Raw genomic sequence first — 26,678 nt, 5'->3', positions numbered from 1 at the left:
CAGGAGATTTTCCAGGAGGTCACCCCTTTTTCCAGAGCCTCCTAGAGTTTCCAGAAGAGTAGACCTAAGAGTATATATGTGCGGGTGGGTAAGTGTCCGGGAACCTAGCAAAGGTGCAGTGGGATTCAATGAGAGGTGCTGACGGATTTGGTAATGTCACGCGCCCCTCCATGAATGTCCATTGTCAGGAGAGGATCGGCGGGCGCTCTACACAGTGACGGAGAAGATCTTCTCGTCATTGCCCCATTGCCTGATTCTTTTACTAGTTAAGCACATTGTCCACATACATTTGATAAATAACCCATAAGGAGATAAAGGAGGAAATTCAGGCTAGTTCTCTAATATTCTTAACCCGTAAAATCCCATTTGGTATGACTGGTCTGTTTATTATATAACATCCAGTATGGACCACCACATTGATTGTAGTGGGGGTCCGAGGGTCTCCGGTGATCAGAACACAAGAGGGGTCACTGCACTGAAGTAAAGACTTATAAGACAGGACCCTCATTCTGTAACACTTTACATAGATATTACGTGGAAGGATCAGAAATGGAGAATTGTCTTTCAGTAATTGAGTACGATGAAGACTTGAGGGCGATTATTTTAGTAGCTTGCGGGCTTGTCTGAGCCTGGACGGTCCCGTCATGTACAGGATGGAGGTCTGGACGGTGCTGGGCGTGATAATTGTATGAGATGACGTGCTGGGTATTATTATACAGGTTTAGGGATTGTTGATGCCATAGTAGGATGGAGGTTTGTCTAAGAATTGGTGCGGATTATAGAAAACTGACTTGTCCTTGGTTGTGTGTGATAAAAGCTTCATTGTGGTTGTTGGGACAGATATGTGCATTAAAGTGGTTGTGTCCCATCACCTACCTGAGGATAGCATAGGACACAGATACTGAATACTGGGATGTATATATATATATATCATTTTGTAGGATTTCATTGAGTCCTGCTTTCGCACCCATTCGTATTGAGAGCCTTTGAGTCCTGCATCTCCAGTTCCACTTGTGTAACTATACGGCTGGCAGTGACTGGGGCTGCAACTGGGACCCATAAGCTACGGGGCCCCCAGGTCACCCCTAACACATTAAGGGTGGATAACCTCCTGCATAGCAACAGCCCTGGCCACCCGTGACTCACAGAACAATAAAAATACCCCATAGAAGTAAATAGTACCCTAATCTCTATAGGCCAATATCCGTAGAGGTCAGTCCTATGAGGGTCAGTCCATTGCCAAACTACCGCCATATCATGGACACTCTCTGCGTATGTCATATATACCGACAAAAACGTAACCTCCTTAGTAAAAAATCTACAACCTATTTCACGTGTATAAAATAAAAGATAAAAGCTCAGGATGGTCGGACAGATCCTAAAAGGAGATGGTAAAACTAACCCAAACTTACCACAGTACACTGACGCTCTAGTCGCACAGCTGAGCCATTCCTAGACATTTTTTTCATGGACCCAATCATCTCTATGAGTGAAACGGACCATGAAAATGGTCCCAAGAGGCCAATCTGTGAAAAAACAAAGCATGTTCTAATTTATCACGGATCACGGACAGCACATGGGCAAGGAACTCGGTCATGTGAACCGAGTGCCGAATAAATGGCACTTGTAACGCCTGTTCAGGGCACCAGGACCTCCCCACCGCCCTCTCTGTAAGTCAGTGTATTTTAGGCTACTCCTATGGGGGTCGACTGTTCTCAGTACCAGTGCGGTATTATCTAACACAGTCCATTGTGCTTGGTATTTAGACCACAGTGACAGTATGGTGAGGAGAATTTCGCCAGGTCTTTGCTTCCCTATCTGAGTTATGTGAAATAGTGACGGCCATCTTTATTATATAGCGCTGAATGTAAGGAATTTCCAGGAGTCTTTCCTAAAATTTCACGATCGCCATCGGAATTCCGAACACGATCTTTTTAGGTGGGATCGAGATCGGTGATTATTTCCCACAATGCTTTGCTACTGGCCAAGCATTGTGGGAAAAGCTAACAATGTTAGCCTTCACACTGAGTACGCTCTACTCATTATGAGCGGAGTGTATATTTAGTGTGAAGGCTCCGCTGCGGTTCCATAGGAAGCAGCCGGCACACAGCCTTAACCCCCTGCGTGCCGGCTGCGTCCATTTATTCTAATGGGAGACTAGCTATCATCTCTAGTAGCTACTTACCTGCAGAGATGGCTGGTCCGGTGCCCGGTGTTCTCGTTCTTCTTCACCTCGCTGCCCCCACCTCCCAGGCTAGTGTTAAAAAGCTAGGAAGAAGGCGGAGCTTGTGGCTTAGAGTGTGGGCGGGTACAGGGTGGGGAGACGTGACGTCTCCCCTACCAATACCCGCCCACACTCTCCTAACCTGGGAGGCAGGGGGCAGCAAGGCGAAGAAGAACGAGAACACCGGGCACCGGACCAGCCATCTCTGCAGGTAAGTGGACACCAGGGGGGACTAAGTAGCCAGAGGATTAAAAAAAAAAATCACTACACAGTGTGGATTCTAACAATTAAAGCGTTCAATTGTTAGATTCCATGCTGTATAGTGAATAGGATTGTTATTAAAATCCGATCTCCCATTAGTAAAACAATCCCATTGACTTGCATTGGGATCAGAATTGGGATCGAGATCGGGTTCGAATGAAAATGATCGGAAATCGGATTTCAAAATCAATCCTAAAAGTCAAGATCAGCTCAACCCTAGTCTTCCCTGAAGCAGATGGAAAAATATTGGTGACCTAAGAATACAGTAGGTCATCAGTATAAAACTGTTTGGGATCCACTTCACTACATGATCTGCAATACCTGGTCTGGCCACTACACAAAGAACGGAGCTGTGTGCTTCCTGCTCCATTCTCTGGGTATCGGCTACTGAGAAGAGCTGATCAATAGCAGTGCAAGGAGTTGAACCCTCACTAACCTAATATTTATTACCTATTCTAGGTCAGTAGATTAGATAGGTCATCAATATTATCTGCTCAAAATCCAATGCAACTTTTTCCTCCTGTGGTTATTCCTAGAATAACAGTTTATCTGTACCATGTGCTCTGGACTCTACTCATATATATATGACTCTACTCAGATATATATACATATATATATATATATATATATATATATATATATATATATATATATATATATTCTCTCACCTATGTGATACTAGTTGACAGTGGAGGGAGCCTGCTGTTGCTCAATGAGTTTGGAAACTTCTGGCTCACACAGGGCGTTGGCTAGGGGGGGGCAGAAAGTCAGTCTGGACCTACCGAATACCAAAAAACAGCCACTGCAAGGGATGTGTATGAGGTCAGGGACCAGAAGTCCTTTGAACTTTCCCTAGTGTTTTCTTGGTTTATTATTTATTCACAGGCACAGTGTGTACATATGCATAACAATATTGGTACAATATGGCGGGTGCAGCGATACAATAAGTGCTTGGACAGAGAAGAATCCAATTATGATGACAAAACCTGAGAAGAAAGATAATATAAAGGTGGTGGAGTCCAGGAAAATAAAAGTGGAGATGCAAGCTAGATAAAATTTACTCAAAAAGGATGAACCCGGCGATGGCGGGATGAATGCGATTATTATGCAGGCGAGCTAAGGAAACCGTAAATGGAATACATATTTTTAGTTATGAAGGTGTGACCAAGATGTCGATAGACTGTTACAGGGAGAGCCAGACGTCTGAAGGTGCGCGTCACGTGAGGAGTCCGCGGGAGCCGGAATTAGGCTGGATTTGCATCTGGTGTTTGCTGATGATGTAAGAACTAAACATGTCCATAGGCTTCAGTTACCAAAGTGTTTGCCCTCTGTCTGCTCTGTGTTACAGATGAGCAACTGGATTCAACACAAATGTTTCAAAACTTTTGGTATCTAAAGGAACCAAATCTTTTGCAATTTATCTCGGACTAACGTGAAAGATGGCCGCTGCCACATGTGACATGGTGTCATCACCTGACGCCTCTTGGCTACTCATGAGTGGTAGGTAGAGTGTATAAGACACTGCACAGAGAGAAGAAGAAGACGAAGAGCCAAATCTGGGAGATAAGAAGGAGTGAAGAACAGTCAGGGTGAAGCTTAGTGAGATTTAATCAAGTTAAAAAGAGACAGAAAAATCACAGGAGTGGGGGGCGGGGGGAGCTCTGCCATGTGCTGTGACTGCAATGGTCACTGTGTTGTATATGCACTGGCCAGGTCACCACTAGCACCCAGAAACATATCAGAATGAATAGGAATTAGAGCTGAAATCCTCCTCAGAGTCCTCTTTATTTTATAACCAGAAAGTGTTGGCAGAGCGTCTCCCTTCCTCCGTGGCTCTCACTTGATCAGATCCCTAATCGTCTGCGGGTTCTGGGGCTGTTTGGACTCGGAATCTGCAGCAGAAATGTGCAGGACACTGATCCAATCTCTAACTCACATTGAAAATAATGGAAGATACATTCATCCATGTGAACATACCCTTTAAGTGGCTAGAATCTTGTTTTCTTAAGTTTTTTTTTATTTTTTTTAATACAGTGTCGGACCTGCCACTGTTCCACTGTAGTCTGTGACAATGGACTGAGTGTTTTCCATTAGTTTATCTGGACAAGTTACCCTTTAAGTGCCAAATCTCCATCTCATAATTTTTAATGTTAAGCCTAAAAAAGAGGGACAGCACAATGTATGGCTTAATAATATGCAGTTTGTATTCAATCCTACAGTCCGTTTCCTATAGCCATGTCTTCGTAGGCTCCAGTTTGCCTGCAGTCAGGTTTGGTGGTTAGTTTTACGCCATGACACGAGGCGTCATCACCAGCATCTACCACGGTGAGAGGGGGCTGTATAGGGGACATACATACGTTGCAGCCTTCTATAAGAGGTATGCGGTTCTACTCGTATATAACTCCGGCCACAACAACTTTACAACAACTTTTACATTTCTTTGCTGCCTGTTTTTCTTATGTTGAGCTTTGTCGGGTCATGTGTCAGTTTTCTATACGTCCACCTAAGCATTTTATCAAGATCATAGATCACGGAGCGCTGCAATAACTGCAGAAGTAATATGGAAAGTGTCATAGAAACATTTCAGCAAGGTTTGGATGTGGAATGAAATAAAACATTGTAATATTTGTCCTTTAGATGCTCGAGGACCTCCCATGCATCGGATGCCCTACGTCACCTCTCCGTATGACCGTCCAGCTTGGAACCCACGATACTGTGTCATCTCTGGAAATCAGCTGCTTATGCTCGATGAGGAGGAGGTAAGTGCTCTTAAAGGGAATGTGTCACCAAAAATGCCTTATCTTTCAAACCAAGTTTTTAGGTTAAACAGGTAGATCAGGATTTTTGATGGTTTTTTTTCCCATTTGCCATGTCACTCTGGCCACTAGGCCTAAAGCGGTTTTTCTACAAAAGCAAGTTATGGATAGGGGATAACTTGGAGATCAGTGGGGGTCTGACCCCTCAGACCCCCTCTGAAGAAGAGAATGGGGTACTTTGTCTCCTGTTAATGGAGGAGTGTCTGGGCAGCCTGTGCACCGCATCAGTGCTGGAGATAGTTAAGCACCGTGCTTTGGCTATCTCCGACACTCTCATTGACATGAAAAAAAAATCTACAATATGAAAATAAAAAGAGATTAGAAAAAAATGACATCCGATTTTAATACATACATTTAAAAAAAATGATTATCACACGACATTTACTAATTGTGACAATCCAAATACAAACCGTCTGGTCGTATTACACTCCAATGTCTGTGATGTTGCACCAAAACATTAATAAGAACATGCCACTATTTTGATGGTGAATACGAGGACCTGTCGCCTCTCGCAGTGTCTGTGCAGGGAAATACTGCGGTATTCTTAGTAAATAATCATTCTAGATCATTTATTCTTAAATTTGATGTTACTCCTCCTAGAAATAGGTAAATAAATTGACAAGTGACATTCATCAGTTGGGGCAGGTCCCTACACAATTTGACATTGTCCAATCAGTGATGCCAGTGTCACAATGTGCAGAGCCACGCCCCTTTGACAAAGGAATGGTAACTTCCAGTTGACAATTTATTCATACAGGTTTAGAAGGAATAACATAGAAACAGTGCAACAGAAAGTCTTAAGACAAGATGCTCCAGGATTGTTATTTACTAAAACTGAGCAGTCAGAAGTGATGACAGGTCTTATGTAAGGAGCCGTAGGGTATGGTCACATGACAGAATTTGGAGAGGAATCTTCCACAAAAACTGACCCTATATGCAAGAGAATTCCGAAGCTGAGCCAGGCTTTATGCCGCAGGATTGCACACACAATTGGCCTCATATGCAATGGGGCTACTCAAACGCAAGGCCTCATGGCGTGCTTTCCGAGGTAATTGCAGCCCAGGAATATTGAGCAGCACACTGAAAAAAGAAGTGTCCACCGGCGCCTCCTATTGAGAACAATGGGAGGCACATTCAGGTTGGTTATTGGAGAAGATTTAGAGGTGATAGACCTTCTCGAAATCACCTTAGAAAATGCTATACAGTGCTGAGGTATAAGGTCTACACTGGTGGCTTGTGCCGTCTTGGAGCGGCTACTGACAATTTACAGCCACGTTTAACCCTTTGATGCCAGTGTAACTTTGCTAATAGATCATCAATTCCAAATAATAATAAAAAATAATGTAAAATCTAATAGAAATCAATAAAAAGTTGACTTTTTCCTGCACTGCTCCCTTAAGCTATATGCTATATGCTTTGACAAGCACTGAAGGTTTGAGACCATAACGCCATGGAAAATCCCCAATATAAAATGATGATAAAAGAAATGTAAAAGTAATACAAAGGAACAGGGGGCTGTGTGAGGAGCGGGAGATTAGATGTATGGAGGGGACAGGTTGGGGATGGCTTTGTATGTCAGCATTAACGTCTTACACTCTGGGCGATTGATAGTCAGTGAAAGGATTGGCAGAGGGGAGTGGCCAATGAGAAAATTGGGGAGAAATGGATTAAGCAAGCAGCAAAGTATAGGGTGGACTGTAGGGGGCAAGAGCTTTAGCTGGAAGGCTGTTACTGTAGTCTAAACATAATACTATGAGGGTGTGGACTAGTGGGTTTTAGCTATAAGGGTGAGGAAGGAGCGGATTTGATGGATGTTCTTGAGTTGGAGGCAGCAGGAGGTGTTGAGGGCTTAAAGGATTGGGTAGAATCTAAGGTTACCCCAGGTAACGGACTTGTGAGGTACAGTGTTGGCCAAAAGTATTGGCACCCCTGCAATTCTGTCAGATAATACTCATTTTCTTCCAGACAATGATTGTAATCACAAATTCTTTGGTATTATTATCTTCATTTAATTTGTCTTCAATGGAAAACCACAAAAAGAATTGTCAAAAAGCCAAATTGGATATAATTCCACAGCAAAAGTATTGGCACTGTTTGAAAAATCATGTGATGCTTCTCTAATTTGTGTAATTAACAGCACCTGTTACTTACCTGAGGCACCTAACAGGTGGTGGCAATAACTAAATCACACTTGCAGCCAGTTGAAATGGATTAAAGTTGACTCCACCTCTGTCCTGTGTCCTTGTGTGACCACATTGAGCATGGAGAAAAGAGAGAAGACCAAAGAACTGTCTGAGGACTTGTGAGGAAGCATGAGCATTCTCAAGGCTACAAGTCCATCTCCAAAGACCTGAATGTTCCTGTGTCTACCGTGCGCAGTGTTATCAAGAAGTGTAAAGCCCATGGCCCTGTGGCTAACCTCCCTAGATGTGGACGCAAAAGAAACATTGACGAGAGATTTCACCGCAAGATTGTGCGGATGGTGAATAAAGAACCTCGACTAACATCCAAACAAGTCCAAGCTGCCCTGCAGTCCGAGGGTGCAACAGTGTCACCCCGTACTATCCAGCGTCAGCGTCTGAATGAGAAGGGACTGTATGGTAGGAGACCCAGGAAGACCCCACTTCTTACCCAGAGACAGAAAAAAGCCAGGCTGGAGTTTGCCAAAACTTACCTGAGAAAGCCAAAACCGTTCTGGAAGAATGTTCTCTGGTCAGAGGAGACAAAAGTAGGAAAAGGCATCAACATAGAGATTACAGGGAAAAAAGAGGCCTTCAAAGAAAAGAAGACGCCCCCTACAGTCAGACATGGCGGAGGTCCCTGATGTTTTGGGGTTGCTTTGCTGCCTCTGGCACTGGACTGCTTGACCGTGTGCATGGCATTATGAAGTCTGAAGACGACCAACACATTGTGCAGCATAATGTAGGGCCCAGTGTGAGAAAGCGGGGTCTCCCTCAGAGGTCAGGGCTCTTCCAGCAGGACAAGGACCCAAAACACACTTCAGGTCAGCACTAGAAAATGGTGGTGAGAGAAAGCCCTGGAGACTTGTAAAGTGGCAGCAATGAGTCCAGCCCTGAATCCCATAGAACACCTGTGGGGGAGGGGGAGAGATCTCTTGGTGGCAGTTTGGAGAAGGCCCCCTTCACATCTCAGGGGGGACCTGGAGCAGTTTGCCAAAGAAGAAGGGTCTAAGATTCCAGCAGAGCCTTGTAAGAAACTCATTGCTGGTTAGCGGAAGCGGTTGTGCGCAGTTATTGTGTCTAAAGGTTGTGCTACCAAGTATTAGGCTGAGGGCGCCAATACTTCTGTCCGCACCAGTTTTGGAGTTTTGTGTAAAATGATCAATGATGTGACTTTTTTTTCATTCTCTTTTGTGTTTTTTCATTGCAAGCAAAATAAATGAAGATATTACCAAAGAGTTTGTGCTTGTGCGGTGAGGAGGTGGTGTGTGAGTGGAAGATGCTGAGTGTGTACTTGGTGCGGTGGGTAGCTATGACTAGACTATGGTATAAATCTTGGTGCATCTAATTTGAGCTAAAATAGTTTCAACTTGCTAGACATGTGTGCATGGCTTCCCAGTAAATGGAGGTATGACCTAAATGTGCCAAAAAGATGCAAAATTGTGCCGTAAAGTTCTGGCTCAATGTAAACCAACTGAAAGGTGATATAAACATAGACCAGACAGTCTAAAAATACCCCAGATGTATCATCCAGCTACAGTTACTGTGATAAACCTGGTGTATTTCCAGATGACCTCTCTAAGTTTACACTGCCTATTAGTAAATCTGGGCCATTGCACCATAAAATAAAATTGAGCAGTTCATCCTGGTGCATACAGAGGGCAGTACAAGACATGTAGTACCATACTGTACAGTGTAGAGGCGCTACTAAAGAAACGATCAGCGCATGCACTTTATTACTACAAGTGTTTTACCAGTGAAATCTGCAAACTGATTGGTTATATAACATATAGCGACATCCCATCTACCCATGTGACTGCTGCGGCCAGACATTTCAGAGCTGGATAGTATATATCTGTAGGTTCCTGAACCCGGCAGGGTCAGTAAGATGTCCAGGAGAATCTACACAAGACGGTTCTGTTGTTGTGCTATATAGTTTCACCAACTTAGAAGGTTAAGGGAAGGACCCTGACACACATTAGGGGATCGGGCTCTGTGTTTAATTTGTATTAAAGGGGTTTTCCTATCTCAGTGTTTCAGCAGTTTGCCTGTTGTCTCTTCTTCTCACTTCCTGTATTCCCTTCCCCCTTTCAATTTGCTGAACAGGACACTATGAAGTATCACAATACTTATGCATCTCAGATAATATGCACATGTTTGTAGAAGGGACTCAGTGTTATCTGTGTGTTTACATAGAGAGATAACAGACTCAGCTTTATCAGCAAACTGCAATTAGCTGAACTGATTGTCCTGCTAGCAGAGCAGGGAGTGATGTCACTTGTCCTATCACACAGGTCAGTGGTTATGGTAACAATGTATAAACAATGGGAGGAATAAGTTCACATAGCAGGCAAACAAAGCAGAATTACTAAAGCAATATATTTAGGAAAAGTCTTCATTTTACATAAGCTACCAGTATAGATAGGGGCGAAAATCCAGCAGACTCCATTATTGTCTATAGGGTCTGCGGGTAACCAGTTTTTCGGTAGAAACCTGAACGGAAGTGTGAACTTAGCGTAACTGGTTTTAACCCACTCAGCACCATCCAGGAAATGATAGAGAAATGCTAAGCATGATCAATGTGAATAAAGCACTTGGGTGGGATTGAAAACTTACTATTAGCTACAGCAGCATGTCTTCACCTATGTTTCACAGTCACTCCTCCCCTAGTGAATACATGGAGTAGCTGTGTCTAGCTTGTTCAGCTTGCTGCTATTTTTACATGGGGGAACAGGACTCTTTTCTTAGGCCTGGCGGGGGCCCCAGTGATTCGATGTGTGATGACTTACTATTGGGGCACAGAAAGCTTGTCTCTTGGATCAAACAGGCATAAAAGAAACAACAGAAGTGATATTTCCCCACCGATCCTCTGACACGCCTGTTCTGACACTTCCTAGGTCCCTATTGGTCTCTCAATACAGGAAGTGACCATTCAGCCAATCACTGGGAGTCTCTATGATTTGTCTCAGCCAGTGATTGGCTAGGTGGTCATTTCCTGTGTGCGAAGAGGAAGTAGCGATCAAAGGGTACCAATAGTGAATAGGAACGGGAGCTAGGGGGATTGGTATAAGGCAATAAAGCAACGTACTGGCCGGGCAACGCTTTACAGTCATCCATTGCTCTCGTATCACATAGCCATGACATATGTTTAGTAGGATTTTCTACTGGATTTAACAGCAAGTATCGTTTCCACAGCTCAGATCTGCCTCACATGTCATGAAGACTCAGTGTTGTTGTCCACCACCTTAAGCCTGACATATGGAGACCATATGGCTCCGTATTACGAGACATATGGACGTCATACTGCATGCTATATCTCCATTATACCACATGTAATGTAACATACCAGGAAAAAAACCTCTGCATACTACTTGCAGATGAAATTGGAAGAGATCCCTTTGATCTGTTTTATGGTTGTGGTATACAGCCATCTGCATGAGCCTTGCATGAGATAGCGCCGTCTAGCGTAATACATTATCGTAACATTAGCATCACACGTCTTTGCATCTCTATACGGCCCACGTAAAATGATGCAGTTCCATTGCAGGAGTGGGTTTTGGGCTCCTGAGGTGTAGGGGCCCCGTATTTTTAGATGACTGTCTACCACCCACAGTCTGCCTTACCTCTGCACTTCTTTATGGTTCTGTCTGTCTATCTGGGGTGGTCAGAGAAGGACAAGGGGTGCACGGTTAGGGGTCAGGCAGTACGAGGGGAGCCGAGGTGATACGGCGGTGGGCGCCTCCATTCCCCTCCCCACACAGAAGCTGAATGAGGCAGCTGATGGACGGGGGTATGTGGGAGGATTACAAGCTGCTCTCCCAGATCCTGTCCTGTCATTGTTACTGCAAGGAACTCTGAGCATTAGAAGGAGAGAGTGGGAGAGAGATAGAGACAGCGAAGGGGAGCGATGGGGAGCACAGATGGGGGGACGGGTTACACCCAGGGAAATGCAGACAAAATGATGAACCCGGCAAAGGGGTGAAGGGACGGGTGGGCAGGCACAGCTGGACGGCTGCCATGTTAAATAACTAGATGATAATGGGAGGGGAGGAAATAACCAAATGTCAAGGCATGAGGGGTCTAAAAGGGGAATTTGCAACCCCCATGAGGGTCCAGGAGGGAAAGAGCAGGGTCGTGCAGCGGGTAGAGAGTAGACACATAGATGGAGTGGGTGAGGGAGCAGAAGAGAATAAAGCACTATGGCTCTATATTCACACTCGCTGCTTTTACTTGTACAGGATAATTATTGTAATTAACCCATCAGCCCAAAGTCCCGATCTGTTCCACCAATCGGAGGCAGAGAACAAAGCCATCGGCATTAACCATTCCACTGCTGGTCTGACACTGCAACAGAGGATACAGGGACAGTCATTGAGGAACAGCAGACGGGTAGAGGGGTTCAGTGAGGGCGGGGGAAAGAAGAAGAGACAGGTACAGGGGCTGAGGAGTGCGGCGTATGGGAGGCTGGCACACCGGGGCATCAGTGCCCTGCAAATGACCGACCGTATTACCTACCGAGCCAGCAACAGAAGGAGTGTGCGAACTATAGAAAGTCAGGACTACAAGCACCTACTGCCCCCATGGCCTACATAGAGGGGTGCTAGACTGGAAGTGTCACCATATCAGGGATTTGTATTGTACAGATTCTATATGGTGCCCATAACCTGCCATAGGCCTAAATATACAACCCTACATGTACTATATACCGTATCTGAGGCAGATCAGGACAGCTACATAGGAGTAGTATTATAGTAATTATATTCTTGTACATAGGAGTAGTATTATAGTAGTTATATTCTTTTACATAGCAGGTAGTATTATAGTAGTTATATTCTTGTACATAGGAGCAGTATTATAGTAGTTATATTCTTGTACATAGGAGTAGTATTATAGTAGTTATATTCTTTTACATAGCAGGTAGTATTATAGTAGTTATATTCTTGTACATAGGAGCTGTATTATAGTAGTTATATTCTTGTACATAGGAGCAGTATTATAGTAGTTATATTCTTGTACATAGGAGTAGTATTATAGTAGTTATATTCTTGTACATAGGAGCAGTATTATAGTAGTTATATTCTTGTACATGGGAGTAGTATTATAGTAGTTATATTCTTGTACATAGGAGTAGTATTATAGTAGTTATATTCTTGTACATAGGAGCAGTATTATAGTAGTTATATTCTTGTACATGGGAGCAGTATTATAGTAGTTATATTCTTGTATATAGGAGTAGTATTATAGTAGGGATATTCTTGTACATAGGAGCAGCATTATAGTAGTTATATTCTTGTACATAGGAGTAGTATTATAGTAGTTATATTCTTGTACATAGGAGCAGCATTATAGTAGTTATATTTTTGTACATAGGAGCAGTATTATAGTAGTTATATTCTTGTACATGGGAGCAGTATTATAGTAGTTATATTCTTGTACATAGGAGGTAGTATTATAGAAGTTATATTCTTGTACATAGGAGGTAGTATTATAGTAGTTATATTCTTGTACATAGGAGTAGTATTATAGTAGTTATATTCTTGTATATAGGAGCAGTATTATAGTAGTTATATTCTTGTACATAGGAGGTAGTATTATAGTAGTTATATTCTTGTACATAGGAGGTAGTATTATAGTAAATATATTCTTGTACATAGGAGCAGTATTATAGTAGTTATATTCTTGTACATAGGAGCAGTATTATAGTAGTTATATTCTTGTACATAGGAGTAGTATTATAGTAGTTATATTCTTGTACATAGGAGTAGTACTGTAGTAGTTATATTCTTGTACATAGGAGCAGTATTATAGTGGTTATATTCTTGTACATAGGAGGTAGTATTATAGTAGTTATAGTCTTGTACATAGGAGTAGTATTATAGTAGTTATAGTCTTGTACATAGGAGCAGTATTATAGTAGTTATATCCTTGTACATAGAAGCAGTATTATAGTAGTTATATTCTTGTACATAGGAGCAGTATTATAGTAGATATATTCTTGTGTATAACTAGCAGTATTATAGTAGTTATATTCTTGTACATAGGAGTAGTATTATAGTAGTTATATTCTTGTACATAGGAGTAGTATTATAGTAGTTATATTCTTGTACATAGGAGCAGTATTATAGTAGTTATATTCTTGTACATAGGAGCAGTATTATAGTAGTTATATTCTTGTACATATGAGGTAGTATTATAGTAGTTATATTCTTGTACATAGGAGGTAGTATTATAGTAGTTATATTCTTGTACATAGGAGCAGTATTATAGTAGTTATATTCTTGTACATAGGAGGTAGTATTATAGTAGTTATATTCTTGTACATAGGAGGTAGTATTATAGTAGTTATATTCTTGTAATTAGGAGCAGTATTATAGTAGTTATATTCTTGTACATAGGAGTAGTATTATAATAGTTATATTCTTGTACATAGGAGTAGTACTATAGTAGTTATATTCTTGTACATAGAAGGTAGTATTATAGTAGTTATATTCTTGTACATAGGAGTAGTATTATAGTAGTTATATTCTTGTACATAGGAGCAGTATTATAGTAGTTATATTCTTGTACATAGGAGTAGTATTATAGTAGTTATATTCTTGTACATAGGAGCAGTATTATAGTAGTTATATTCTTGTACATAGGAGTAGTATTATAGTAGTTATATTCTTGTATATAGGAGCAGTATTATAGTAGTTATATTCTTGTACATAGGAGTAGTATTATAATAGTTATATTCTTGTACATAGGGGCAGTATTATAGTAGTTATATTCTTGTACATAGGAGTAGTATTATAGTAGTTATATTCTTGTATATAGGAGCAGTATTATAGTAGTTATATTCTTGTACATAGGAGTAGTATTATAATAGTTATATTCTTGTACATAGGAGGTAGTATTATAATAGTTATATTCTTGTACATAGGAGCAGTATTATATTAGTTATATTCTTGTACATAGGAGCAGTATTATAGTGGTTATATTCTTGTACATAGAAGGTAGTATTATAGTAGTTATATTCTTGTACATAGGAGTAGTATTATAGTAGTTATATTCTTGTACATAGGGGGCAGTATTATAGTAGTTATATTCTTGTACATAGGAGTAGTATTATAGTAGTTATATTCTTGTACATAGGGGCAGTATTATAGTAGTTATATTCTTGTACATAGGAGCAGTATTATAGTAGTTATATTCTTGTACATAGGAGCAGTATTATAGTAGATATATTCTTGTGTATAAGGAGCAGTATTATAGTAAATTGATTCTTGTATCTTTTAAAGACCTTGTCTCATTAGAGATAATTCTTTTATACTTTGGTACAATTCGCTAATTTTCCTGTGTCCTGCACTTGGCAACAGCTGATATTACAGGGGCAATCTGAGGCCAGCCAAGAAAATGTAGTATTAGATGATGGCCATTCAAAAATCTTACTTTACATGTAATATAATGAGGACTTGAGTGTGTTTCCGTTTTGGCTCTTAGAAGGGGATCTTACCTCTGTGATGTTTATAAGCCTTTCAGAAGACATAAGACCCTTTAAAAGAACGCACCAAAAATAACTGATGAGGCCCGGTTCACTTCTGAGTTCGGTATTTCATTCGGGGTGTCTGCTTCGGGATGCCCCGAACGAAACTATACGCATCAAAAAGCAGTTAGCTAGGGGCAACACGGTGGCTCAATGGTTAGCACTACAGCCTTGCAGCACTGGAGTCCTGGGTTTGAATCCTGCCAGAAACATCATCTGAAATGAGTTTGTATATTCTCCCTGTGTTTGCGTGGGTTTTCTCCCATTTCACAAAGAAATTCTGATAGGAAAAAAAATGTACATTGTGATCCCTATATCATATATCCCTATATCATCATATATCCCTATATCATATAAAGTCCTATGAAAAAGTTTGTGCCCCCCAATTAATCTTAATCATTGTTAGTTGTAAATATTTTGGTGTTTGCCATGTCAGTCTGATCTATCTAATAACTGATGGACACAGTAATATTTCAGGATAGAAATGAGGTTTATTGTACTAACAGAGAATGTGCAATATGCATTACACCAAAATGTGACCGGTGCAAAAGTCTGGGCACCTCAACAGAAAAGTGCCAGTAATATTTAGTAGATCCTCCTTTTGCCTCTAGTCGCTTCCTGGAGCTTTTAATCAGTTCCTGGATCCTCGATGAAGGGAATTTGGACCATTCCTCTTTACAAAACAATTCGCATTCAGTTAAGTTTGATGGTGCCCAAACTTTTCATAGGACTGTATCCCTATATCTTATATCCCTACAGTGTTGGCCAAAAGTATTGGCTCCCCCTGCAGTTCTGTCAGATAATCCTCGTTGTCTCCCAGATAATGATTACAAGCACAAACTCTTTGGTAATATCTTCATTTATTTTGCTTGCAATGAAAAAACACAAAAGAGAATGAAAAAAAAGTCACATCACTGATTATTTTACACAAAACTCCAAAACTGGTGCGGACAGAAGTATTGGCGCCCTCAGCCTAATACTTGGTAGCACAACCTTTAGACACAATAACTGTGCACAACCGCTTCCGGTAACCAGCAATGAGTTTCTTACAAGGCTCTGCTGGAATCTTAGACCCTTCTTCATTGGCAAACTGCTCGCGGTCCCCCCTGAGATGTGAAGGGGGCCTTCTCCAAACTGCCACCAAGAGATCTCTCCCCCTCCCCCACAGGTGTTCTATGGGATTCAGGGCTGGACTCATTGCTGCCACTTTACAAGTCTCCAGGGCTTTCCCTCACCACCATTTTCTAGTGCTGACCTGAAGTGTGTTTTGGGTCATTGTCCTGCTGGAAGAGCCCTGACCTCTGAGGGAGACCCAGCTTTCTCACACTGGGCCCTACATGATGCTGCACAATGTGTTGGTCGTCTTCAAACTTCATAATGCCATGCACACGGTCAAGCAGTCCAGTGCCAGAGGCAGCAAAGCAACCCCAAACCATCAGGGACCTCCGCCATGTCTGACTGTAGGGGGCGTCTTCTTCTCTTTGAAGGCCTCTTTTTTCCTGTAAACTCTGTGTTGAGGCCTTTTCCTACTTTTGTCTCATCTGACCAGAGAACATTCTTCCAGAACGGTTTTGGCTTTCTCAGGTAAGTTTTGGCAAACTCCAGCCTGGCTTTTCTATGTCTCTGGGTAAGAAGTGGGGTCTTCCTGGGTCTCCTACCATACAGTCCCTTCTCATTCAGACGCCCCCGGATAGTACGGGGTGACACTGTTGTACCCTCGGACTGCAGGGCAGCTTGGACTTGTTTGGATGTTAGTCGAGGTTCTTTATCCTCCATCCGCACAATCTTGCGGTGAAATCTCTCGTCCATGTTTCTTTTGCGTCCACATCTAGGGAGGTTAGCCACAGGGCCATGGGCTTTACACTTCTTGATAACACTGCGCACGGTAGACACAGGAACATTCAGGTCTTTGGAGATGGACTTGTAGCCTTGAGAATGCTCATGCTTCCTCACAAGTCCTCAGACAGTTCTTTGGTCTTCTCTCTTTTCTCCATGCTCAATGTGGTCACACAAGGACACAGGACAGAGGTGGAGTCAACTTTAATCCATTTCAACTGGCTGCAAGTGTGATTTAGTTATTGCCACCACCTGTTAGGTGCCTCAGGTAAGTAACAGGTGCTGTTAATTACACAAATTAGAGAAGCATCACATGATTTTTCAGACAGTGCCAATACTTTTGTCCACCCCCTTTTATGTTTGGTGTGGAATTATATCCAATTTGGCTTTTTGACAATTCTTTTAGTGGTTTTCCATTGAAGACAAATTAAATGAAGATAATACCAAAGAATTTGTGATTGCAATCATTATCTGGAAGAACACGAGTATTATCTGACAGAATTGCAGGGGTGCCAATACTTTTGGCCAACATTGTATATCTTATATCCCTATCTGGGGAGACAACCTACATTTAAAATAAATAAATAAATAAATAAAAAGCAGTTAGCTAAGAAACCACACGGATCCCATAGATTATAATTGGGTCCATGTGGTCTCCGCTCGGTTTCCACACAAAACATGCGGAGAGAAGATTGCTGTTCGGTACCCAAGTGGATGCAGGGACAGGAAGTGATGCAGGGACAGGACATGATGCAGGGACAGGACGTGATGCAGGGACAGGACGTGATGCAGGGTCAGGACATGATGCAGGGACAGGACGTGATGCAGGAACTCTCTCATTGGTTTTCTTTGCCTTCCTGTTTAATTCTTCTCCAGATTTATTAAGACAACACATGCCCGTGCGCCATTATGGAAATCTGTGCCCATTCCTGATCTCCTTTATAGCTGGTGTGCGTTATAAGAGATGTGTCAGGCTAGGGCATGCCTTTCTTTCCCGTTCTCCGCCCTGCACAGGCTACTTTCGCAGTACGTGGCGAGTGAGGCACAGAATGAGGAATGTGGCGCATCTCTGGTACAAAATAGAGTTGCGTTGATAAATTCCCCCCACAGTGTCCCTTTATTCTCTATTTTTCGCTGCCACCATTTTGGATTATTGGTGCTAGAGCTGGGGTCAGCCCTTTCTATCCTCCATAATATATGTGTTTCATTTCAGGTTCATCCGCTGTTAGTACGTGAGAGGAGAAGTGATCCGACCAGAACCAAATTCCTGAGGCGCACAGTCAGCGTCCCCGTGGAGGGGAAACATCCTGACGAACACGGTACTGAGAAGTCTCTGTGATCTGTCTTCATATATAACATGCAAATACGGGGAATCCAATGTAATAATAATCTGTAATCCAGGGTGATGTATGATATTATGTGTATGTATTAGAGCATTACAGTCAGATAATCAGCTTATTGGTCCAGTGCCGGAGTCGGCAGAATCTCCCGTCATAGAGAGCAACAAATTATCCTGATCCTAGAAGCCCAGAACAGGTAGAGTAATAGCCAAGCCCCAGAGGAGAAACGGGGCTGAGCATGATAGTGAGGACATACAAGCGTCATGAGAAGGTGACATAACTTTGGGATTTTGTGGTCTGACGCTGGTAACCACAGTCTATGGTGGAAAAATATGGCGCAGAATCTGCTCCGACCTCTGGTTTTGTGCTGAGCGCTTGTAGTTTGGTATTCTCTGGATGTGGATGAGGCGACGCTCCACCTGGTGATTTCCCCTCTCATGCAAATTTCCATTCAAGTTACAAAATTTATGTAAAAATCTGAGGTGTGAACATAACCTAAAAAATGTCACCTGTAAACCCTCGTGCACATTTATCATAGATAAGTCCATACAGAGACTTGCGCTGCAGTTTTGGTGCCCTGTATTGTTCCGTGTTTCTTATCTTATGTTGTTTTGGTGTTTCGTACAGAATCTATAGGATCACTGGGTGGTTGGTGTCCATCTTAGACCAGCTTAGGTTAGAAGACTATTACTTGTCTTGCAGGTGCTTGTATGCCCTGGTGTGATTTTTGGGAAATATTAGCACTCATACAGCATCCAGAGGAGCATAAAACTATAATATTATATACTTTATATACATAAATACCTCTGTACAAGTAGGCAGCGACACGCAGAGGAATCGCCATATGAGAATATTACCTATGTAGTATGCTTTCAGACAGCTCAGAACTTATAAGGAGCCATAAGATGGTCACGGTGGCTAAGGGGCTAGTCACATAAATGATGTTCACGGCCGGCAGTACTTTAATGGCCGTCACCCGGCTGCATTACCATTCATATATTAGAATAGGACATGCGCTATTTTTGCCAGTTTTCACAATCCCTCAATAGCTTCAAATAGTATTAAGAGAGTTAAAAGAGTTGTCCATCTGTCACCAGAGACCAGCATATCACCCCAGCTCACCTGCATAGGTTGGAGGTCACCTGAATTGAACAGTATTTCCCCTTGTGAGTTGCTGCCTCTGTTACTGTTTTTGTCAGTATGCAAATGAGCCGTTTGGAGCAACGAGGGTGTATTACCGTGGGCTCTAAGGATAGAGAGAATCAAGGATACCACACAACACTGATGTAAATTATGTAATAAAAAGGACGGAGTAAAAGACAATAACCAAGAATACAAGCACACTTAGGCAATCTTGGGGTGAGCTCAATGTCAGCTAGCTGACACTGCAGGGTATACAGGCAAAGCTAAGATGATGATTAGACTCCAAACAGATGTCTTGGCAAAGAGAAGACTGGCATAACATATCTCACCACCACCCCTCTTAATGTATAGCAGCTACCTGTATGTACTACTGACACTAACCTATCTATCTGCAGGGCTGGGGTGATATGCTGGGTCTGGTGACAGTAACCTATCTATCTGCAGGGCTGGGGTGATATGCTGGGTCTGGTGACAGTAACCTATCTATCTGCAGGGCTGGGGTGATATGCTGGGTCTGGTGACAGTAACCTATCTATCTGCAGGGCTGGGGTGATATGCTGGTTCTAGTGACAGTAACCTATCTATCTGCAGGGCTGGGGTGATATGCGGGCTCTGGTGACAGTAACCTATCTATCTGCAGGGCTGGGTGATATGCTGGTTCTGGTGACAGTAACCTATCTATCTGCAGGATTGGGGTGATATGCTGGTTCTGGAGACACTAACCTATCTGCAGGGCTGGGGTGATATGCGGGCTCTGGTGACAGTAACCTATCTATCTGCAGGGCTGGGGTGATATGCTGGTTCTGGTGACAGTAACCTATCAATCTGCAGGGCTGGGATGATATGCTGGTTCTGGTGACAGTAACCTATCTATCTGCAGGGCTGGGGTGATATGCTGGTTCTGGTGACAGTAACCTATCTATCTGCAGGGCTGGGGTGATATGCTGGTTCTGGTGACAGTAACCTATCTATCTGCAGGGCTGGGGTGATATGCTGGTTCTGGTGACAGTAACCTATCTATCTGCAGGTCTGGGATGATATGCTGGTTCTGGTGACAGTAACCTATCTATCTGCAGGGCTGGGGTGATATGCTGATTCTGGTGGCAATAACCTATATATCTGCAGGACTGGGGTGATATGCTGGTTCTGGTGACAGTAACCTATCTATCTGCAGGGCTGGGATGATATGCTGGTTCTGGTGACAGTAACCTATCTATCTGCAGGGCTGGGGTGATATGCTGGTTCTGGTGACAGTAACCTATCTATCTGCAGGGCTGGGGTGATATGCTGGTTCTGGTGACAGTAACCTATCTATCTGCAGGGCTGGGGTGATATGCTGGTTCTGGTGACACTAACCTATCTATCTGCAGGGCTGGGGTGATATGCTGATTCTGGTGACAGTAACCTATCTATCTGCAGGACTGGGGTGATGCTGATTCTGGTGACAGTAACCTATCTATCTGCAGGGCTGGGGTGATATGCTGGTTCTGGTGACAGTAACCTATCTATCTGCAGGGCTGGGGTGATATGCTGGTTCTGGTGACACTAACCTATCTATCTGCAGGGCTGGGGTGATATGCTGATTCTGGTGACAGTAACCTATCTATCTGCAGGACTGGGGTGATGCTGATTCTGGTGACAGTAACCTATCTATCTGCAGGGCTGGGGTGATATGCTGGGTCTGGTGACAGTAACCTATCTATCTGCAGGGCTGGGGTGATATGCTGATTCTGGTGACAGTAACCTATCTATCTGCAGGACTGGGGTGATATGCTGGTTCTGGTGACAGTAACCTATCTATCTGCAGGGATGGGATGATATGCTGGTTCTGGTGACAGTAACCTATCTATCTGCAGGACTGGGGTAATATGCTGATTCTGGTGACAGTAACCTATCTATCTGCAGGGTTGGGGTGATATGCTGGTTCTGGTGACAGTAACCTATCTATCTGCAGGGCTGGGGTGATATGCTGGTTCTGGTGACACTAACCTATCTATCTGCAGGGCTGGGGTGATATGCTGATTCTGGTGACAGTAACCTATCTATCTGCAGGACTGGGGTGATGCTGATTCTGGTGACAGTAACCTATCTATCTGCAGGGCTGGGGTGATATGCTGGTTCTGGTGACAGTAACCTATCTATCTGCAGGGCTGGGGTGATATGCTGGGTCTGGTGACAGTAACCTATCTATCTGCAGGGCTGGGGTGATATGCTGTTTCTGGTGACACTAACCTATCTATCTGCAGGGCTGGGGTGATATGCTGGTTCTGGTGACACTAACCTATCTATCTGCAGGGCTGGGGTGATATGCTGATTCTGGTGACAGTAACCTATCTATCTGCAGGACTGGGGTGATGCTGATTCTGGTGACAGTAACCTATCTATCTGCAGGGCTGGGGTGATATGCTGGGTCTGGTGACAGTAACCTATCTATCTGCAGGGCTGGGGTGATATGCTGATTCTGGTGACAGTAACCTATCTATCTGCAGGACTGGGGTGATATGCTGGTTCTGGTGACAGTAACCTATCTATCTGCAGGGATGGGATGATATGCTGGTTCTGGTGACAGTAACCTATCTATCTGCAGGACTGGGGTAATATGCTGATTCTGGTGACAGTAACCTATCTATCTGCAGGGTTGGGGTGATATATTGGGGTCTGGTGACCCTAACCTATCTATAAGGGGGCTGGGTTTATATGCTGGGTCTGGTGACACTAACCTATCTATCTGCAGGGCTGGGGTGATGTGCTGGTTCTGGTGACACTAACCTATCTATCTGCAGTTCAGTTCTGATGTAGTTCTAGTTCAGCTCTGGTGTAGTTCTGATTCAGTTCTAGTTCAGCTCTGGTGTAGTTCTGGTTCAGTTCTAGTTCAGCTCTGGTGTAGTTCTGGTTCAGTTCTAGTTCAGCTCTGGTTCAGTTCTAGTTCAGCTCTGGTGTAGTTCTAGTTCAGCTCTGGTGTAGTTCTAGTTCAGCTCTGGTGTAGTTCTAGTTCAGCTCTGGTGTAGTTCTAGTTCAGCTCTGGTGTAGTTCTGGTGTAGTTCTAGTTCAGCTCTGGTGTAGTTCTGGTTCAGTTCTAGTTCAGCTCTGGTGTAGTTCTGGTGTAGTTCTAGTTCAGCTCTGGTGTAGTTCTTGATCAGTTCTAGTTCAGCTCTGGTGTAGTTCTTGATCAGTTCTAGTTCAGCTCTGGTGTAGTTCTGGTTCAGTTCTAGTTCAGCTCTGGTGTAGTTCTAGTTCAGCTCTGGTGTAGTTCTGGTTCAGTTCTAGTTCAGCTCTGGTGTATTTCTAGTTCAGCTCTGCTGTAGTTCTGGTTCAGCTCTGGTGTAGTTCTGGTTCAGTTCTAGTTCAAGCTCTGGTGTAGTTCTGGTTCAGCTCTGGTGTAGTTCTGGTTCAGTTCTAGTTCAGTTCTGGTGTAGTGTTTATGTAGCTCTGGTATTGCTCTTGTATAGCGCTGCTTCTCCTCCACTGCTTTTACTGTACAGAAGCGTCATGGCAGTACAATATACAGCATACAGCTCCAGGATCTTGCCAGCTGTAGTTCCCGGCACAACCATGTAACTGTGAGCGGCGCTGTGCTGGACAAAGTTCAAAGGCGTGCCCCTTCATTCTCAGGATCAGCATGGGTCTGTCCTCTGGGGTGACAGAGGGATAGCATATACATTATTATTTTTGTAGGAGGACCTCTTATATTTCTGAAATGTAAGGACATGTTGTGCATAGAGACATATGGTGGTGAAGTGACCTGACACCTAGAAGACACAGGGACATTTGTGACGGTAGCAGCGGCCTACAGTGATGTATTGGTGAAGTCACCTGACGCAGATGTAAAGTGATGACATCACAGGAGATCCAGCGATACACTGATGACACGCTGATACATGTAAGATGGATGAAACAAACCAACCTAGAATAAGAACAAGCAGTGACAACCTTATGTGCATCAAATGGAGTCACTGCTATGAAATTGCTACACACAAGGGGGCGCTGCAATAAAGTCATCTTACATAAGGGACCAATATAGATTTGTGAGACAGTGTAGCGAGCCCTGCACCTGTGTCAGCTGGACAGATTCTGGATATCAGTGTGTTCACATTCTGCACTGCCCCCTATAGACTGGACTGTAGATCTGTACAGTCTGTATATGACTGGAATTGCCTCTTGGTATATAAATAAATGATAAGTGGGCGGTATCTGCTGGTGAGTGTTGATGTTTCGGGTGGCGGCGGCCATTATTCTCGCCCGATGCCGTCTCCTCTTATAGTCTGCTGCTGTCTCTTCCTATCTGATGTCCTCACTAAGATGTGTCTATGGCGGATCTCCCGAATCTGTGCATATTGTTGAGACAAACTGGACATGTCATCCATATTCCTTGTGTCCAGCCTGGGGCCCTCCTGTCTCCCCCGAGTGGCCCCCAAGCTTCAGGCCTTCAGTCAGACAGTGATGAGATGCAGCAGAGCTGAAGATGCGCCATGTTCTTGCTGTCATGTCACATACATGTAGGCGACATTCCTATATATGTTATGTCTTATGTTATTCTTAAGAAGATTTTTTAGAACCTTAAAACAGAAAAGTATTTTTGGGAGTGAGGGTGATCCTCATAGGTAATTTCTGTCTGGGCTCTCAAGAACATACATAGAAATCATAGGGCCTCCTAAAAGAAGGTCAATTGGGCGGCCTGTACCCCTTTAAAATAGTTTCTTTGCCTTCAGGACCCATGTACTCTACCTTACACAGACTGCTCCCCACGCCCCTCCTCTTCCCTACATATTGTACCCCATGATTCCCTCTCTGTTACACAGACTGCTCCCTATGCCCCTTCTCCTCCTCTCTACATATTGTACCCCATGGTTCCCCCTCTGTTACACAGACTGCTCCCCATGCCCCTCCTCTTCTCTACATATTGTACCCCATGATTCCCCCTCTGTTACACAGACTGCTCCCCATGCCCCTTCACCTCCCTTTATACACCACACATGGTTCACCCTCTGTTACACAGACTGCTCCCCATGCCCCTTCTCCTCCCTTTATACTACACCCCATGGTTCACCCTCTGTTACACAGACTGCTCCCCATGCCCCTTCTCCTCCCTTTATACTACACCCCATGGTTCACCCTCTGTTACACAGACTGCTCCCCATGCCCCTTCTCCTCCCTTTATACTACACCCCATGGTTCACCCTCTGTTACACAGACTGCTCCCCATGCCCCTTCACCTCCCTTTATACTACACCCCATGGTTCACCCTCTGTTACACAGACTGCTCTCCATGCCCCTTCTCTTCCCTACATATTGTACCCCATGATTCCCCCTCTGTTACACAGACTGCTCCCCATGCCCCTTCTCCTCCCTACATATTGTACCCCATGGTTCTGTTACACTTCTGCCCCCTCATTACCTTCCCTCTCATCCTCCTCTACAAGTGCTGGACCTTTGTCATGTGACTGTAACGTCAGTAAAGGTCCTGCACCTGTAGTACTTGTGCTTTTCCATTATTTTGCGTCATTGATGTTTTGGTTTCACAGTAAGTTATATAGAAGTACGTCAGACTCACGCGGTTCTGTGCACATTGCTGTATATTGTAATGGTTTGCTGTGTTTTTGCGGCAAATATTTTCTTACCCTCCTTATACATCCCAAGGCCCCCTGACCCTATAGCAGTTGCATGGTCGCCCTCCGTTGGCAGCATGTCACTATTGCCAGGTTACAGTGCGGTGCATTATAATGCTGCAGCACTACCACACCACAAAAAATTGCCTCAAAATCAGCCCATTAATGCGAGGAGTTTCTGTGACGGCTCTGACGCTGCGTCCGGCTCTTTACCATCTTATTCAGCAATTATCATTATCCTCAATAGGCTGGCGGCCATCACAATGACTAATACTCAGCTTTCCAATGAAAAAACCTATAATACTGTGCTGGGGTGCCACTTGCCTTCCCTCCCTGACTGCTCCGTGTGTGTGTGTGTGTGTGTCAGTCTTCACTGTAGTTCTGGTATTCTATTCATGAATTAGGAAGCACAGAATGAAAAATTCCCACCTAAGGGAAAGAAAACTAAAAAGTGAATGAATGAGGGGCCGCAGCCTACGGGACCTTCTAGAATACGTGTGTAATACGCAGAAAAAGGGTCAATTACATTTTTATGAAGGGCTTTCTAGTTCAGCCGGGTCTTTTGGGATATCAGTGTGAACATCGCCTGGACGAGCCTGCTAGAAGTAATCGTCATGTATACTAGTGAGTGCTGGCTGGGCAGACAAAGGGTTAAAAGAGGTTTCAGGCAGATTAGTCACTGACTGTTCCTCACTGTTTTCAAGATCTGTGCTTGTTGTCAGTGTATGAACACAGTCCTACCCCCAGACCCGCCTGTGCTGGGGCAGTAAGGTGCCAACACGAAATAGAATAAGAATTCTGCCATCCGCAGCCAGGCCAGAACATTTCCAGCCAGCGACTAATGCGAGTGCCGCAAACTGTCACATGGAGTCAGTGTCTGCTAATGGTGCAAACCTCACCCGGCCCAAGGCGAAACTTCAGATTGTGCTCCATTATCTCCCATAAGCTACTGAAAACATGATATTATGTGTCAGCAGATACATGAGTGCTATACACAGCCTGACACGTGCACACATATCTATCTATCTATCTATCTATCTATCTATCTATCTATCTATCTATCTATCTATCTATCTATCTCCTATCTATCTATCTATCTATCTTATCTATCTATCTATCTATCTATCTATCTATCTATCTATCTATCTATCTATCTCCTATCTATCTATCTATCTATCTATCTATCTATCTATCTATCTCCTATCTATCTCATATATGTTACCTTATCTGTATATCTGTCCAGTAACCTCTTATCTATCCTTCTATCCTAATATTTCTGACTGATAGATCCCATAGAGCGGCCCATTCCATTATTCTTATACCATGTAGCTGGCAGATTGGAGATTGGCACTGCTATGCCCACAGCTCCACCTTTGCCCCGGCAGCGTTGGTATAACTACAACTCCCAGCATTCTCCTGACTTTCTCGCTGTCTTACATTTTGATCTCCAGGATCCAGAGACAGTTAAACAGAGAGGAGGATTCGGAGCGTTTCCAGTGACTGGGCTGTGCGAGCAGCCTGTGATTTTACTCGAGACAGATGGGATGATACAAGAATGAAGAGCAGATGTACAGACTGAAGATCCCAAAATAAGGGTCTAATGAACAGATCGATGTGTCGCCTGATCGCTCCTTCTCTCTGTCCTTCTCTTGCTCCCACACACCTCCGTCTCTTCCCCTACTGCAGTCTAATTACAGCTAATTATTAAATAGGCTGTCAGAGAGGTGGGAGATTCCTGGTCTATCCC

The 26,678-nt window shown here is 43.5% G+C and overlaps 1 protein-coding gene across 9 annotated transcripts in view; it reads left to right on the top strand.

The window, feature by feature from the left end:
• Nucleotides 1-26,678, top strand: part of SYNGAP1 (synaptic Ras GTPase activating protein 1) — a 152,618-nt gene that overhangs the window by 35,568 nt on the left and 90,372 nt on the right. For all 9 annotated transcript variants that reach the window (XR_012711823.1, XM_075259220.1, XM_075259222.1 and 6 more), the window contains exons 2-3: nt 5,123-5,244; nt 18,056-18,161. Coding sequence is in view for 8 of the 9 variants with exons in the window: in XM_075259220.1 (XP_075115321.1) it covers nt 5,123-5,244; nt 18,056-18,161 (228 nt within the window). In the remaining variant the exon portion in view is untranslated. The remainder of the gene's footprint in view (nt 1-5,122; nt 5,245-18,055; nt 18,162-26,678) is intronic.

This window comes from Leptodactylus fuscus, chromosome 11 (genome assembly GCF_031893055.1).
Source record: "Leptodactylus fuscus isolate aLepFus1 chromosome 11, aLepFus1.hap2, whole genome shotgun sequence".
Classification (NCBI taxonomy): Eukaryota; Metazoa; Chordata; class Amphibia; order Anura; family Leptodactylidae; genus Leptodactylus; species Leptodactylus fuscus.
This window is presented reverse-complemented; position numbering and strand designations above follow the sequence as displayed.